This window comes from Lemur catta, chromosome 17, assembly GCF_020740605.2.
Source record: "Lemur catta isolate mLemCat1 chromosome 17, mLemCat1.pri, whole genome shotgun sequence".
Lineage (NCBI taxonomy): Eukaryota > Metazoa > Chordata > Mammalia > Primates > Lemuridae > Lemur > Lemur catta.
Window position 1 is genome coordinate 11353054 of NC_059144.1, and position 13241 is coordinate 11366294.

General features: G+C 43.8%; 1 protein-coding gene across 1 annotated transcript in view; it reads left to right on the forward strand.

The window, feature by feature from the left end:
• The window catches only part of CFAP61 (cilia and flagella associated protein 61), a 253590-nt gene that overhangs the window by 140988 nt on the left and 99361 nt on the right, over positions 1–13241 (forward strand). The window contains exon 19 of the mRNA XM_045528893.1: positions 12833–12931. Within this exon, the coding sequence (XP_045384849.1) occupies positions 12833–12931 (99 nt within the window). The remainder of the gene's footprint in view (positions 1–12832; positions 12932–13241) is intronic.

The window sequence follows — 13241 nt, forward strand, 5'->3', positions numbered from 1 at the left end:
TGCATAACTTCTGTGTCCTTGCCATATCCTCCTTTCTCCAAGTGCTGAGGTGCTACTGGGAGAGCCTAAGTGCTTTGCCGGAAGTCACCACCTACTCCTCTAAGACACGTAAGCTCCGTGTAAGGAGGGAATGTTGAGGGTGGTGTTTTGATTTTTTTTTTTTAAGTACAACATTCTGTCTAGTCCTCAGCTGCTACCCATTTACAGTCCCATCTGCATAGACATAGACGCACCTTCTTGCTTTTGGTTGTCAGCACCTGCATCTTGTGCTTCTTAGACGGAGCCTCTCGGGCCCCCCAGTGCTGGGGGAGATGTGTGGCAGGCTTTTCCCTAGGGCCACACCCCAGTGTTCCAGTCCTTCACTTCCCTTGTCTTCTCCCCCCGTCCTGGTCCTGGCCCTGGAGATCCTCTAGTGTGGGCTGGGGAGGTGGGGGCGAGGAGCCGGCCCTGCTCCCAGAGCCTCCTGCAATCGTACCAGCCCCATGGGGGTACAGAAGTCTGCGTGCAGCATCCTTCAGGGTTGGGTAAGGCTCTGCTAATTGTTTCCTCTCCCCCGGCCCCCTCTTGTGCATCTGGCTTCTGAGGGGAGCTGAGGAGGGAGTATCTCGGCCTCTTCCCATCCCCTGCCTTGCCGGGCGTGGGCCTCCGTGGAGAGGATAGGGAGCTGGGCGGGGGCAGGACAGCAGGGCCAGAGCTAGGACCTGGGAGCTGTTCTCCCGGGGAGGGGGCTTAGAGGAAGGAAACGCCAGCTCGCTCTATGGGGTAGAGGGCAGTGAGTTGGAGGAGGAGGGAAAGGGCAGATCTCAAGACGTTTCAGCGTGAATTATGGGCATTCTTCATAATGCCCAAGACAGTCAAGTGATGGACCGGGATTATTTTTCGATTACGGTTCTTGTGATTGGTGGGTTGTGTTCATTTGGCTGCCCTTGCTCTTTGGGACTGAAGGGTCCTGGCTTGAGCAGTATAGGTGTTACACATGCATTATCCTTCTCGGGCCTCCTGTTGATAAGACTTCCTTAAAACCACAACCACTGGAAAAAACAGAAAGGACTTGGCCTTGGCTCTAAGCCCACCTCTGCTGCCAACCATGCTGTGGCCCTGAGGGTCGTCCTGGGAGGCTCACAGCAGGGGATCCCCAGGTCCTGCCAGCCTGAAGGTGCCATCACCCTAGGACCTCCACGAACCCCATCAGGGAGAGGCCTAAAGTGAACTCCCTATTCTTGGATCAACACCCAAGTCCCAAGGTGAGCTTATGCCGTGTGTCAAGGAGACACTGTTTCCCAAAGGAGAGCTTTTCAATGAAGTCTAAAAGCTCACTGCAGAAAGCAAGAGGCCTCTTTCTGCAAAGTTTAGAAAGTCGAGTTTTCATCAGGCACATTGTGCACCAAGCCTAGCCCTGCTGAACTCCCCAAATGCAATACTTTGAATATTTTAAGTTTTCTGCAAAGATATTCCAAAATCATTTTTAAAAAGAAATTTGAAAATGCTATACGAAAAAAGGCCAGGAACCAGGTCTATGAACTTTTCGTCTCTTTCTACCTCCTTTTTGCTCCCACCTTGGTCTGGACCAGTGGCGTTGGCATCTCCTGTGAGCGCGCTGGAAATGCAGAAGCTCAGGCCCTGCCCCAGACAGTGTCCCCCACACAGAGACTGTCCCCTCATTAGGCAGAGCAGTTTCTCCACTTTCTCGTGGGCATGAGCTCACTGAGCTGGGGCAGTTACTATTTATTCTGCTCCAGCCTGTGCGTCTATGCTTCTGTGTTTTATGGCATTTACTCCTAATTATGAGACAGTTCCTTTTAATCCATTATTTTAAAATCTTTCCTAATTTAATTCTGGTGTGAGGAATCTCTTGAAGAGCCTGCAATGGCACTAGAAAAATGCACGCAGGAGTCAGGGGATGACGGTGACTGAAAGCTGCCCAGGTGGCGTCCCCACAGCCCTGTGTGTGACTAGAGAGATGCACTTTGACTCACAGAAGGCACCGGTGGGCCCCAGACAGCCCAGGCTCCCCTTGTCTTCTCCATCCACTGCCGAGAAGAGTTTTCTTGAAAAACAACCAAATCATCTCACCAAAAGATGAAGTCACAGATTTTCGACCTAGACATCGATCCCTCCTCTGGTTGAGTACATTGAGGTGACTAAGAATAGCTTGGAACTAGCAGGGCATGTTTTCAAAGCCACAATTGCGTCCGAATGACCGCAAGTCCTGTTATCGGGCCGTGCAGTTCCGCACAATATCCGGCACAGCTGTGGGCTCTGGCAGCAGCCAGCCTAGTGCTTGCAGCTTAATTAGGCTTTTTATCTTTACATTTGTCTGAGGACAGCTGAAACCTTCAGTGTGGCCTGTCACTAATTAGGTGACTAATTAAATAGTCAGTGCTTCCTTGCTTATCTCAGAGCTAAACCGCAATGAGCAGGTTTGTGATCGTGACTGTCCCATCGTCTGGGTCTCTGGCACGTGAATCGATGATGGACATCCACTCCCCCCGCATTGCTCTGTGAAAAAGCAGCGTGGTGGGGAGGCCTGGAGCTTGCAGGGCTGCCCTCTGCTGGGCCAGGGCAGAGCTCCAGGGCCGTACTGCTATGCTGGCATCCCAGCAGGATCATCTGGTGGCTGGAGCAGAGGGGGCAGGGGACAGGACATGTCAGGCACAGAGGCTCAGCCTCCCCAGGCAGGAGGACTTGACATTTTGCCATCAGAAAATAATGACCCGGAACTCACCCTGGTGTCACTAATCACAGTTGCGCTTCCTAATTTGATTCCAATATTTAAATGTAATTAATGTTAAATAAAAGTATCTTCATTTACAGAAATCATGCACTCCTGCTCACTTCAGTATAATTTATCTCCTGATACCCACTTTAGAAACTCCCAGAACAAAAGAAAAGTAGTCCACTTTGAGCAATATTGGGCCTTTTTGGTGGGGATAGATCAGCTTACTGTTTTTTTTGTTTGTTTGTTTGTTTGTTTGTTTTTGTGTGTGTGTGTGTGTGTGGATGCTTTGTGAGTGTTTGGGGCTAATGGTATTAAATAGGAAATGCATTTTGCATGATCACCCCAAGTGCAAACCACGTAACTGGAACTGAGTGGTATACTCGCCTACTCGGTCTTCATCATCTGGTATTGGATAATTTTCAAATGATAACTTTGGTACCTGTCTTGGTTTGCATTCTGTCAAACCAGGCTGAAAACAAAAAATTGGGGTGCAAGTATTTTATTTGGGAGTGATCCTAGGGACTTGCCTGAGAGAGCAGGGCAGTGAGACAGGGGAGTGAGGAAAGCCAACAAAACCAAATGACGCATTTCTCAGTGGGTCACCACTGGGGGCAACTGAAGCTCCATCCTGCTGGGACCCTCAGAGGGACACAGCTAAGATTGGTCCCTTTTGAGGGGAGGAAGCTGCGATATTTATCCACTAGTCTCTGCCCTGGTTATTCGTGGTCACCCTGGGCTGTTCTTCCAGCCTGTCCCTCTTGCTCCCGTGGCCAAGAATGGCCTTAGGCAGAGAAGGCAGGAAATTACTGGGTAGGAGAATCCTCTGCAGGTCACCAGGTGGGCCAAGGTGATGTGGGTGGGCCCCAGAAGCATCTGCCAGAGCACCCTTACTGTCCCTTGGTTTCTTTAGTTTGTTCCCTTCTTTCTTGTTAATATTTTTACAGTTGCCTTTTATGGAAGCATGTGGACACAGACAAAGGCAGACGAAAAGCGAGGGTTAGATAAGAAGGCTGTCTCGAGAGGATTTTGTGGTGTTCTTGCAGCTCTAAAGAGAATCCTAGGTGTATTCCTCCACCAGAAAGCTTTGATGGAAAAAAGATGGCACTTGCAGGCTTTGTCTTGGCAAATACTTTATTTCTCCTTTGGGATGGAGATAAGGTTATACCAATAATTTTCCAAATGTGGTGTGCGTAACAGCACCTTCGCATTACCTGGGAACCGGTCTGAAGTGCAGATACTCAGGCCCTGCCCTCTAAGGACTGAATCAGAAACCTGGGAGGTGAGGCCCAGAGATCTGTGCTTTCATGACCCTCCAGGGGAAGCTAAAAGTCACTCAAGTCTGAAAAGGCTCAGTTAGGCTGTAGTGGAATGAGTCTGAGCTCTGCCATGGCTGATGGAGCCCAGGAGAATTATCCAACATCCATGAACCTTGATCTCCTCAGCTGTGTTATGGGGAAAGCACCCCAGAATCCCTCCTCAGACACAAGCACGAAGGTCAAATCAAGTAACATATGCAAAGCATCTGTCAGAATGTCTAGCACTCAATACTTGTTAGACTGACACCTCCCCACTAACTAAATTTTCATATCTAGATCCCTGGTGGAAGCCAGCTCTGACTTTCAAAGGAGGGAAGTGAGTAGGGAGATGGAATCTTCTCCGTGCGGAGGATGCCCTCTTCCCTAAAGATTAGGGGTGAAACAGAGGTGTTTCCAGCCAGCAGCTGCATCTGGCCCTTTGTGAACCTTTCCCCTGGAATGTGGTTAAGATGGCCACCACCTCTGCTTTGACACCAGGAGGACCAAGCAATCAGCCCAACATCCTGTGGTGTTTCTATTTTGCAAAACTGCTTGACTCTAGAGAAAATTGGAGTTGCCCACTTCTCTGTTAGCTATCCACCCAAACTGAGGGATGTCCAGATTCCTTATGGATCATGAGCCACCTCGGGGTCTTTTCAAGGGGCTCTAGCTGACCGCCATTGCTGTATGGGCTACCGATGGATATTTCTTAGGCCCTTTCCTGATACTGGATGCTTTGAAATCCCTAACCTTGACATGCTTGGGGACCTTTACTCTGCCAGTAATCTCAAGTTGACCATGTAAATCTTAGGAGGCTGTGACTGTACCCCCTACCCCAAGGCCAAGAGTTCTGCTACATTAAAAAAAAAAAAAAGGCAAGACAAAAAATTCAGCCTTTACTCATGTCTCTCAAATATTTAATGTGATCATATACTTCCTTCATAGAAACTTATATTAAACTCTACCTTCCTTTCTTGAGCACCCCAAACTCCTGGGATCCTCTCAGTTTTCTGCCCCTAGAATAGTGTCATCCTTGGACCATCAGCATGGACATCATTTGGGAACTTTTATAAATACAAATTCTCAGGTCCCACCCCAGACCTACTGCACAAGAAACTCTGGAATGGGGCCCAGCAGTCTGCGTGTTAACAGGCCCCCTAGGGATTCGCTTGGTCTTCAATGCCACTAGGCCGATGCTGTCTTTGCCCCATCAGCTCGGTCCTACCCTCACACCTTTTTCATGTGCAGCCTCACTCCCCCAAAAAGAAAGTGCACCGTGCACCCTCAGCTATGCATTCTGTCCCCTTTCCTCAGCTCTGAATCTACTGGTCACTTTCTTTCCTCCCTACAGAGGGAGGATTAAGGCTATTACTCCCACCCATTGAATTCTTTTATCCTGATACAAATAGAACCATGTACAAGCACATTCATGGAATAAGAAGATACCAAACTGCCCCCGCCCCTTACAGCACTTGATGTTGGGTGGAAATATGGAGGGGAAGCCTAGAAAGAGCCTGGCCTGAAAACACAGGCATGGGGGCCCTTCAGCAGAGATGACAGGTGGTCATCCTCTCTGGGGAGTGGAAGTGCAGTGAGCCACTGTGTGAGACCCAGCCCAGGCAAGGCCGTCACTGAGCAGATGGCTTCTGGAGGCTGTGTTTATCTCTAAGTGTCTCTAAGAGTGTTTAATGTCTTATCCTCTGAAGATAATTCCTTTCAAAGGGATAATCCAACACTACCAACATTTGTAAGGCATTTGGGCTTGAAAAACACTTCTTTGAATTTCACCTTTTGTTTTAGGAACTTGTGTGGGAGAAAAATGTTTTAATCACCTTCCAGATTTTAGGGTTAATGTTGAGTAACTCTTTCTATAAGTAGTGGATTGCAAAAGTTCTAGACTCTGCAACAATTCTGCACATCACAGCCACTTGGGTGGAGTAGGGAATATTGTATAAGTACAGTTTCCTAGGCTCCTGTTCCTGAAGTTACAATTCAGTAGGGCTTCAGCGTGGGTTCCATGAATATGTACAGTATTTTTAAGACTCCCCAGGTAATTCTAATGTGCAGCTGTGTTTAGGAACCATTTATGTAGACATTTCCTCAAAATTGGTGGTCTTATCTTAAAGGAAACCTATTTACCCTTATAATTGCTCATTGTAACCAACCTGTTTTTATGGGCTTGTTTTTCAATCCACATTTTCTAATTCTCAACAAATCATGTAACTTCTAAATCACATCATTACTTTGGGGCTTACCAGACCTAATTATTAAGTTATCATTAACATTATATAGCTGAAGTCATAACCCCATGTTCACAGTATTAACATCCTAAATTATACCTAGCAGATAACATTTCACAAAGCTTCATGCTTAAACTATCACTATTAAGAAGGAAGGACCAAGAAGAAATGTCTGCCAAGCATGAGGAAACCTGCCCATGTGGTGTTAATAAAGCCTTCCTAATAGCCAGCATTTGCCCAAAACATAAAACCCATCTTTGGCCTTCCCCACCAGAAGTGATCTCACTTGATATTGAATTCCCATAATGCTTAGTTATTCCAGTTTTAAGGAACTGATGGATTTGTGTCTTGTCCTGTATGTGAAGGCTTTCTGACTTGTCTTTTGTAGCTGCCATCTTGGTATTTGCATCTTGTATATTCTCCATGTATATAAACATATGCTCAAAGTATAAATGTACAATTTTTTTACTTCATATATATAGATAAAGACATCATTAATCATCTCCCATAAATTTTAAAGGAAAATTTTATTTTATTTTAATCTATTTTGCCAGAACTTCCAAATTTTATCTTATTTTGTCAGTTGACATTTCAAGCATGGCACACATTTTCATTTTTTCAGTAAGGATTTAAGTGTTTCTTTTGTCCAGAGATACATAAGCTTTTCCTCTGAGGACCTGAATCCTCAAATCTTCCCCACCCCCACAACCCCTTACCTTGGCCACCATACCCTTCCCTGCCAGGTGCTGGAGGACTGCACAGAGAACCCAGAGCACTCCAGGCAGACGCTTGTACTTCAGTGTCAGATCCACATCTGGTTCCAGATTCTTGACCCAGGTCACAATCCTGGACTCAGGGTAGGCTTAAGAGACTTGTCACCTTTCTCTAGGTCCCATCCTGGTTCCTACAGGGGCTGCCAAGACTAGGACAGCTCTGACCCACCATCTGAAGGTGGAGCCAGGCAAGATGGAACCCAAGGGAAGAGAGAAGCAGGCTCAGGGAGAGAACTTTTGACCTTTGTCTCACCCCATGAACTCTGCACTCCCTTCTAGATGTGCTCAGACTCCATCTCACTCCTCCTCTTTGGATCTCTCTCTCTTCTGTCTCCCCCTGGAGGTCACAATGTGCCATTACCAACAGCTTCGTGGCTATGGATGCAACTGCCGTTTAATTTTTACCAACAACAAAAATGGAATAAATACCATTAACACACTCAAACAAAAACCCAATACTTCCTTAATATCATCTAATACCAGTCCATGTTCAGTTTTACCTAGTGGTCTTAAAATTGTCTTTCGCAGTTGGCTTGTTTGGATACGGATGTATATTAGGTCCAAATACTGCATTTGGTTAATGGGTCTCTGAAATCTCTTTAAATGTGTAATAGTTTCCTGCATCCTCCCCCTTTTCTGCAATTTATTTTATTTTTTAGATTCTTACATGTTAGAGAATTTATGGTGAAATAATACAATATTTGGAGTTTACTTTAAAATACTCCAACAACAACAAAAAATGTTGGAGAGTATTTTAAAAGCAATGGAATGTTGGTTAATTGTTAAGCTGCTTTCACCTCCTGCAAAATTTTCCAAAATAAAAAGTTTTTAAGAAGTAAAAAGAAAAATGAAATAAACAGGCCAGGGCATTGTCAAAAAGTCTCTTCTGATATAAATAGAAAAAATAATTGCTGAAAAAAGTTAAAAATTTTTCAGAGAAAAATTGGCAGATTTTCTTAATCTACTCCATACTTTAAGTATTTTGTTTTGATTTGCTTTGCCCTATATTTTTCTTCTATTATTAGGACTTCATATAACTCCCCACTTTTAAACCCCATCTATAGAGCATTTTATAACATTATGTGGTATTATTAAGACTGAATTAAATCTGAGTTATTCTTTGACTAGTAAAATATACAGTTTGATTAAATATCTATCTTGAGCTAGGATTTCTTATCATTTGGCAAATATTTTTGTCAGTTTTGAACCAGTCAGAAAGCAGAGATTTTAGTAAATGAAAATGAAACATTTAGATTGATGTGGGGTAATTATTTTTTCTGTACATTATCTATTTCTTCAAATAAAAGCATTAATGAAAGTAGTTAATTAAATCACTTGTTTTGGTTGCCTTTACTATACCCTCTCCAAAAAAAATCATCTAAAAAATAATGAGGGATCGCCCATCGGGATAACAGGTTTCTACCGCCCAGAGGGTAAGCAACGTGAAAAGTTTTATGTTTCTTTTATTGTGTTCACAATAAATTGGCAATGTGACCCTCTTTATTTGAAGGATAAGGATGTTTAGACCTAATTTTGTAGCTGTCCTCCTGAAGCATGGAATGAAACACAATACCGTTTACTTATTTCCCTGGATACCCTAATCCCTCCCTGCTTTACAAGTATCTTTGAGCTGTTCCTCCCTTTGTATCCACAGCAACGTGAAATCCCCACTGGAATTATTTGCTGCGAAAATGCAGGTGCACTTGTTTAATGTTTCATTGGCTTGAGCACTTAACTTGAACTTTCTTTTTTCACGATATGGTGACCTTTGATTTTGGAGCTGAGGGCTCACGGGTGATATTAGATATTGTTTATATACATTAAGCCAACACCATTAGATCCGAGAGTCGTGCTTTATCTGTGATTCTGCTGTTCCTGCCGTTTCATCTGATGCATGCCCAGACCCAAGCTGTACCCTGTGACCCACTGTTCAGTTTGCAAGAACTTTTTGAATATTTATAGGTAATCAAATTAAAAATCAATCTATTAGAATTATACATTAATAAACTTCATGATTTTGGACCAATACTCTTAGACTTAAGAATTAAATATTTGGGTGTTACTAAACTCAGATTACAGAGGGAACTATCACAGCAAAAATATGAGGTTGGAGGAAAAAATGAAAATGCTGGTGATATTTTTATATAAAGGCATGAAAGGGCAGGGAAACTTCACTAAACAGCAAGAAGGTTGATATCACAAAGAAGGTTTGGGAGGCCAGGTTAGGACCCAACTATAAGGATGTTATATACCATGCTAGTGAATTTGGTCTTAATCGTTTGGTAATAAAAATACTTAGTATTTATTGAAAATGTATTATACAGATACTAATGTGGGAAGTGTGAAGAAGTCTGAGATTGGCTTCCACATTCCTAGCTTGAGAGGTGGGTAGCTGGCCATGGCTTTGATGGAGATGAAGGAGGAGTGGGGTTGGGCTACCAAGAGATTTGTCCGGACTCATATTGAATTGGGGATTACCCTGGAGCATTCCAGTTAGGACTGCTAGGTGTTTAGAAATTAGATTATAGCTCCAAGAAACACTATACTACAATATAGTACACTATAGTAAATATGTAAGATAAAGTCATGGTGGTGTGTAACATCACCCACGGAGATGGGATAGTGGAGGAGGAGCTGGGTAAAGAGCAGTCAGGAAGGAAAACCTTTGGGCAACGTTGTCTCAGACCCTGCGTTCTACAGCCACAGCCCCTGGGCTCTCGATACTTCCTCCATCTCTTGCTCCTTTAGGCTTAGGATCAGCAGTGACATCTGCTGTTGGGAGTCCCTGGATAATTCCCCATCCTTTTTTGACTCCTGTAAGCTGCACATGCCTCCGCCTTCATTCAGTCAAACCTTGTGGAGTCCACCTGATATTTTTTGCCTGGATCCTGATTGCTAAGGACCTTCTCCCAGCCTTGTCCCACCCTCTCTTCATGAGTCAACTAGAGTAGAGACTTCTAGTTGCCTTGAATTATTCATTCTGCCCTTTGTCCTTGGTAACAGAACCCTGGGCAATGCAGTTCTTTGAAAAACCATTGTGTGTTGTTGTTGTTATTGTTGTTGTTTAAACCACTGTTTTTCTTTGAAAAACTACATTTCCAGCCTCTCTTACGGCTACCTCTGGCCATGTCACTGAGTTCTGACAATGTAAACAAGAATGTCATGTGGAACTTTTAGGAAGGTCCCTTACTAGGCAGCCGTTTCTGCCCACTCCTCCTGCTTTGTGCTTGTCACGTGGCTGTGATGGCCGGAGCTCAGGAGCCACCTTGGGCCTGAGGTGACCTTGGGAATGGAAAGCACACATGGAGAAGCAGAGAAGCAGGCCGGGCCCCTGCTGACTACACGGATCCGCCTTATCAGCGCTGGACTAGCTACAACCAGGTGTCTTAAGTCTAGTTGTAAAAGAAATTTGCTGGTGCAGGTTGGGAGAGGTAGAAGAAAGACTTGAAGAACAGAAAGGGTTGGTGGAGAGACCCCTCTCCTCTGACTCGGGGAGATGGAAGAAGTCTCCTGTAGATGCAAACAGACATGGCAAGAAGGGAAAAGGAAGGAAACCTGGTGGCTGGTCTGTGTTTCCTTTATGATGTAGGAGATGTGCCCACATGAGAATGAGGGAGGAGGATAGTAGGAAGGACAAGAAGGGTGACAGCAGGGAACTCAAGGATTGGAGAAAAGACCAGAACAGCCACACAAAGAATGCAAAAGGTATTTGACTAGGGCTAAAGAAAAGGAGTGGAAAGCTGGTTTTTTAATATACAATCCAGAAAATGCCTCCCCCCTGAAAAAAAATCTTTGTACTATATCATTATAGATGATATAAAAGAAAAACCTGCTGTTTCTAGGGGAAATATTTAATTGTACAATAGCATAATTTAGGATAACACAATGTAGTAAGTTGGCAATTTACAAGTCATTTGATCCATGTTGTTAGATAATTCAAATTATTTGGTGCCAAAGGGATTATCTTTGTAGTAAAAGATATAGCTGGATAATTATTAAGTGTTCTACTCACATACAGCCATAAAAAGGGCCTATGTATAACTACTATTAATATAATATAAACCACATGTCGATCACATAGGATCCAAAGCCTGGACAAATTTTTATTGCGTGTGGGTATAAACACGTGTCATTATTATTATTTGCTTTTCCATTAAATGGTAATAAATCAGAGGCCTGTCATTGGTGTGCACTTGCAGACTGGCAGCCTTGAGTAGCTGGGGTTAATTATGACCTTTATGTTATTTGAAGATATTCAAAATTTTTATTCTTATTATTAAAGGATAAGATGTGCTCAGCTTTCTTCATATAAAATAAGAATATTCATTCTTAAATGACACCCATCCTTAGAGACTTTAGAGCAAAACCTCTCCTAATATTTAGCTACTTTTAAATGTCAGGTGCAGTTGAGTTTATTGTGTTGCCCGCCCGTGCCACCACCCCAAGTCTCCTGCTCTCAGTACTGCTTAACAGATTGTCCGTAAATTGATAGCATTTCAACATTTGGAACCTTTCCAGTCTCCCCATGGGAAAAGAGGGCAGGTGTTTTCCTCTGACTTGGTGAAGCCTTCTTTTTTGGCATTTGGTTGACTGAAGGGGAGGTATGAACTAAGAAGAGATTTTAGAAGAAAATATCTTTCTCATCGGCCCAAACCCTGGAAAAGATCAACCCAACCCTATGATTTTGCTGACTGTAACCAGAAGGGACATTTTCAATACTGAAGAGCAAACACGGAGTGAGTGTTCAGCGCGTGAGTTCTGCGGAGGCCTCCACTTGGGTGGGCCTCATCGCAGGACGGGTTAGCGGGCAGCCGGGGGCGGCGCGGGTGAGTGGCACAAGGTGCCGTCATGGTCAGAAGTCCAGGCTTTTGTTTCTGGACCCGTTGCTCCTGAGCTTCGTGACCTTGAACAAATTACTTACCATTTCCGACCTTGATTTTCTTACATATGAAATATGGATCATAAAAACCTGCCCCTCCCCCACCCCAACATACATCGTCTTGAAGATTCTGTGGTTGTGCCTATGAATGTGCCGTGGGCTCCGGAAAGCCCGGTGCAAACATAAGGCAGTTTTGCTCTTAAAAGGAATCCTCTAGAATTTTCTCCTAGGTGACAGTTTAGTATTTTGATTTGAGTAACTGTATGTATCTGAAAGTAATAAGGCTAATGTTGACCGATGGGAATTAGATGATCTTTGGATCCCTCTAGACATCTGAGGTCTACGGGGCAGCGCAGGCAGAGGTTAGGTGAGACGATGCTGGAGCAAGATAGCCTGGGTTCCAACCCTGCTCTGGACATACCAGCAATATGGTCTTGGCAAATCACTTTGCCTCAGTTCCACCTGATAAAATATGGATAATGATATTACTGACCTCGTTACGTGCAAAGGGCTTGACTGTAAGCACTCAGCAAGGTTTAGCTGTGGTGGTTATGATTCTAAGCAGTTTCTTAGAAGTAGTCTAATATTCAAACTCTGCATTAATGTCTACTGTAATTACCTCTCTCCTCTCAATTTGTGGGTTTTATTTTGTTTTACTTCGAGAATTAAATAAAGACAATTAAACAGTGTCTGTCATTACTGTGTGTGGCTTAAGTTTCTGCAATAGCAGTTCCAGTGCCACCTTCCTTTTTTCATTTACATGGTTCTCTTTGAAGGGTTGTGCAAAAAGAGTCGCTAGCTTCTAAGAAAAATTCAACAGTTGGATGACACACGGTATAAAGTTAAATTGAATTATGATAAACTTTCACTAAATCAAGCCTAAACTCTTTCTGTTCTTTTCCTTTTTTTTTTTTCTTTCTCCATAGCTCTCACCTGAAGTTTAATAATCTCACCCTGATTTCAACTCACGGACTCCCTGGAAAAAACCTTCTGGGTGCTGAACAAAGGAAGTTTTTAGCAACTGAGTATGAATTCTATTTGCTTTTTCATTCTGAGTCCTACATGTCCTAATTCATGTGCAGTCTTTTTTATGCTAAATAATGAATTCCAGATTGGAAAGGGAAAGTGGTAGGTTTTTCTCCTGGAGTTGAGATGTTATTTAGGAGATACAAGTACAAACTTGTTACCAAGTGAATGGCCAAGAGTGACAGGGTCTGGCTACCATTTTGTATCTGTGGAAAGACATCTGCCTTGTTCCAACCAATTGGGACACAGTCTAGGGGCCTAGGCACCCCTGCATTTGGGTTCTGAGTGACACTAGGGCAATGGAGCTTG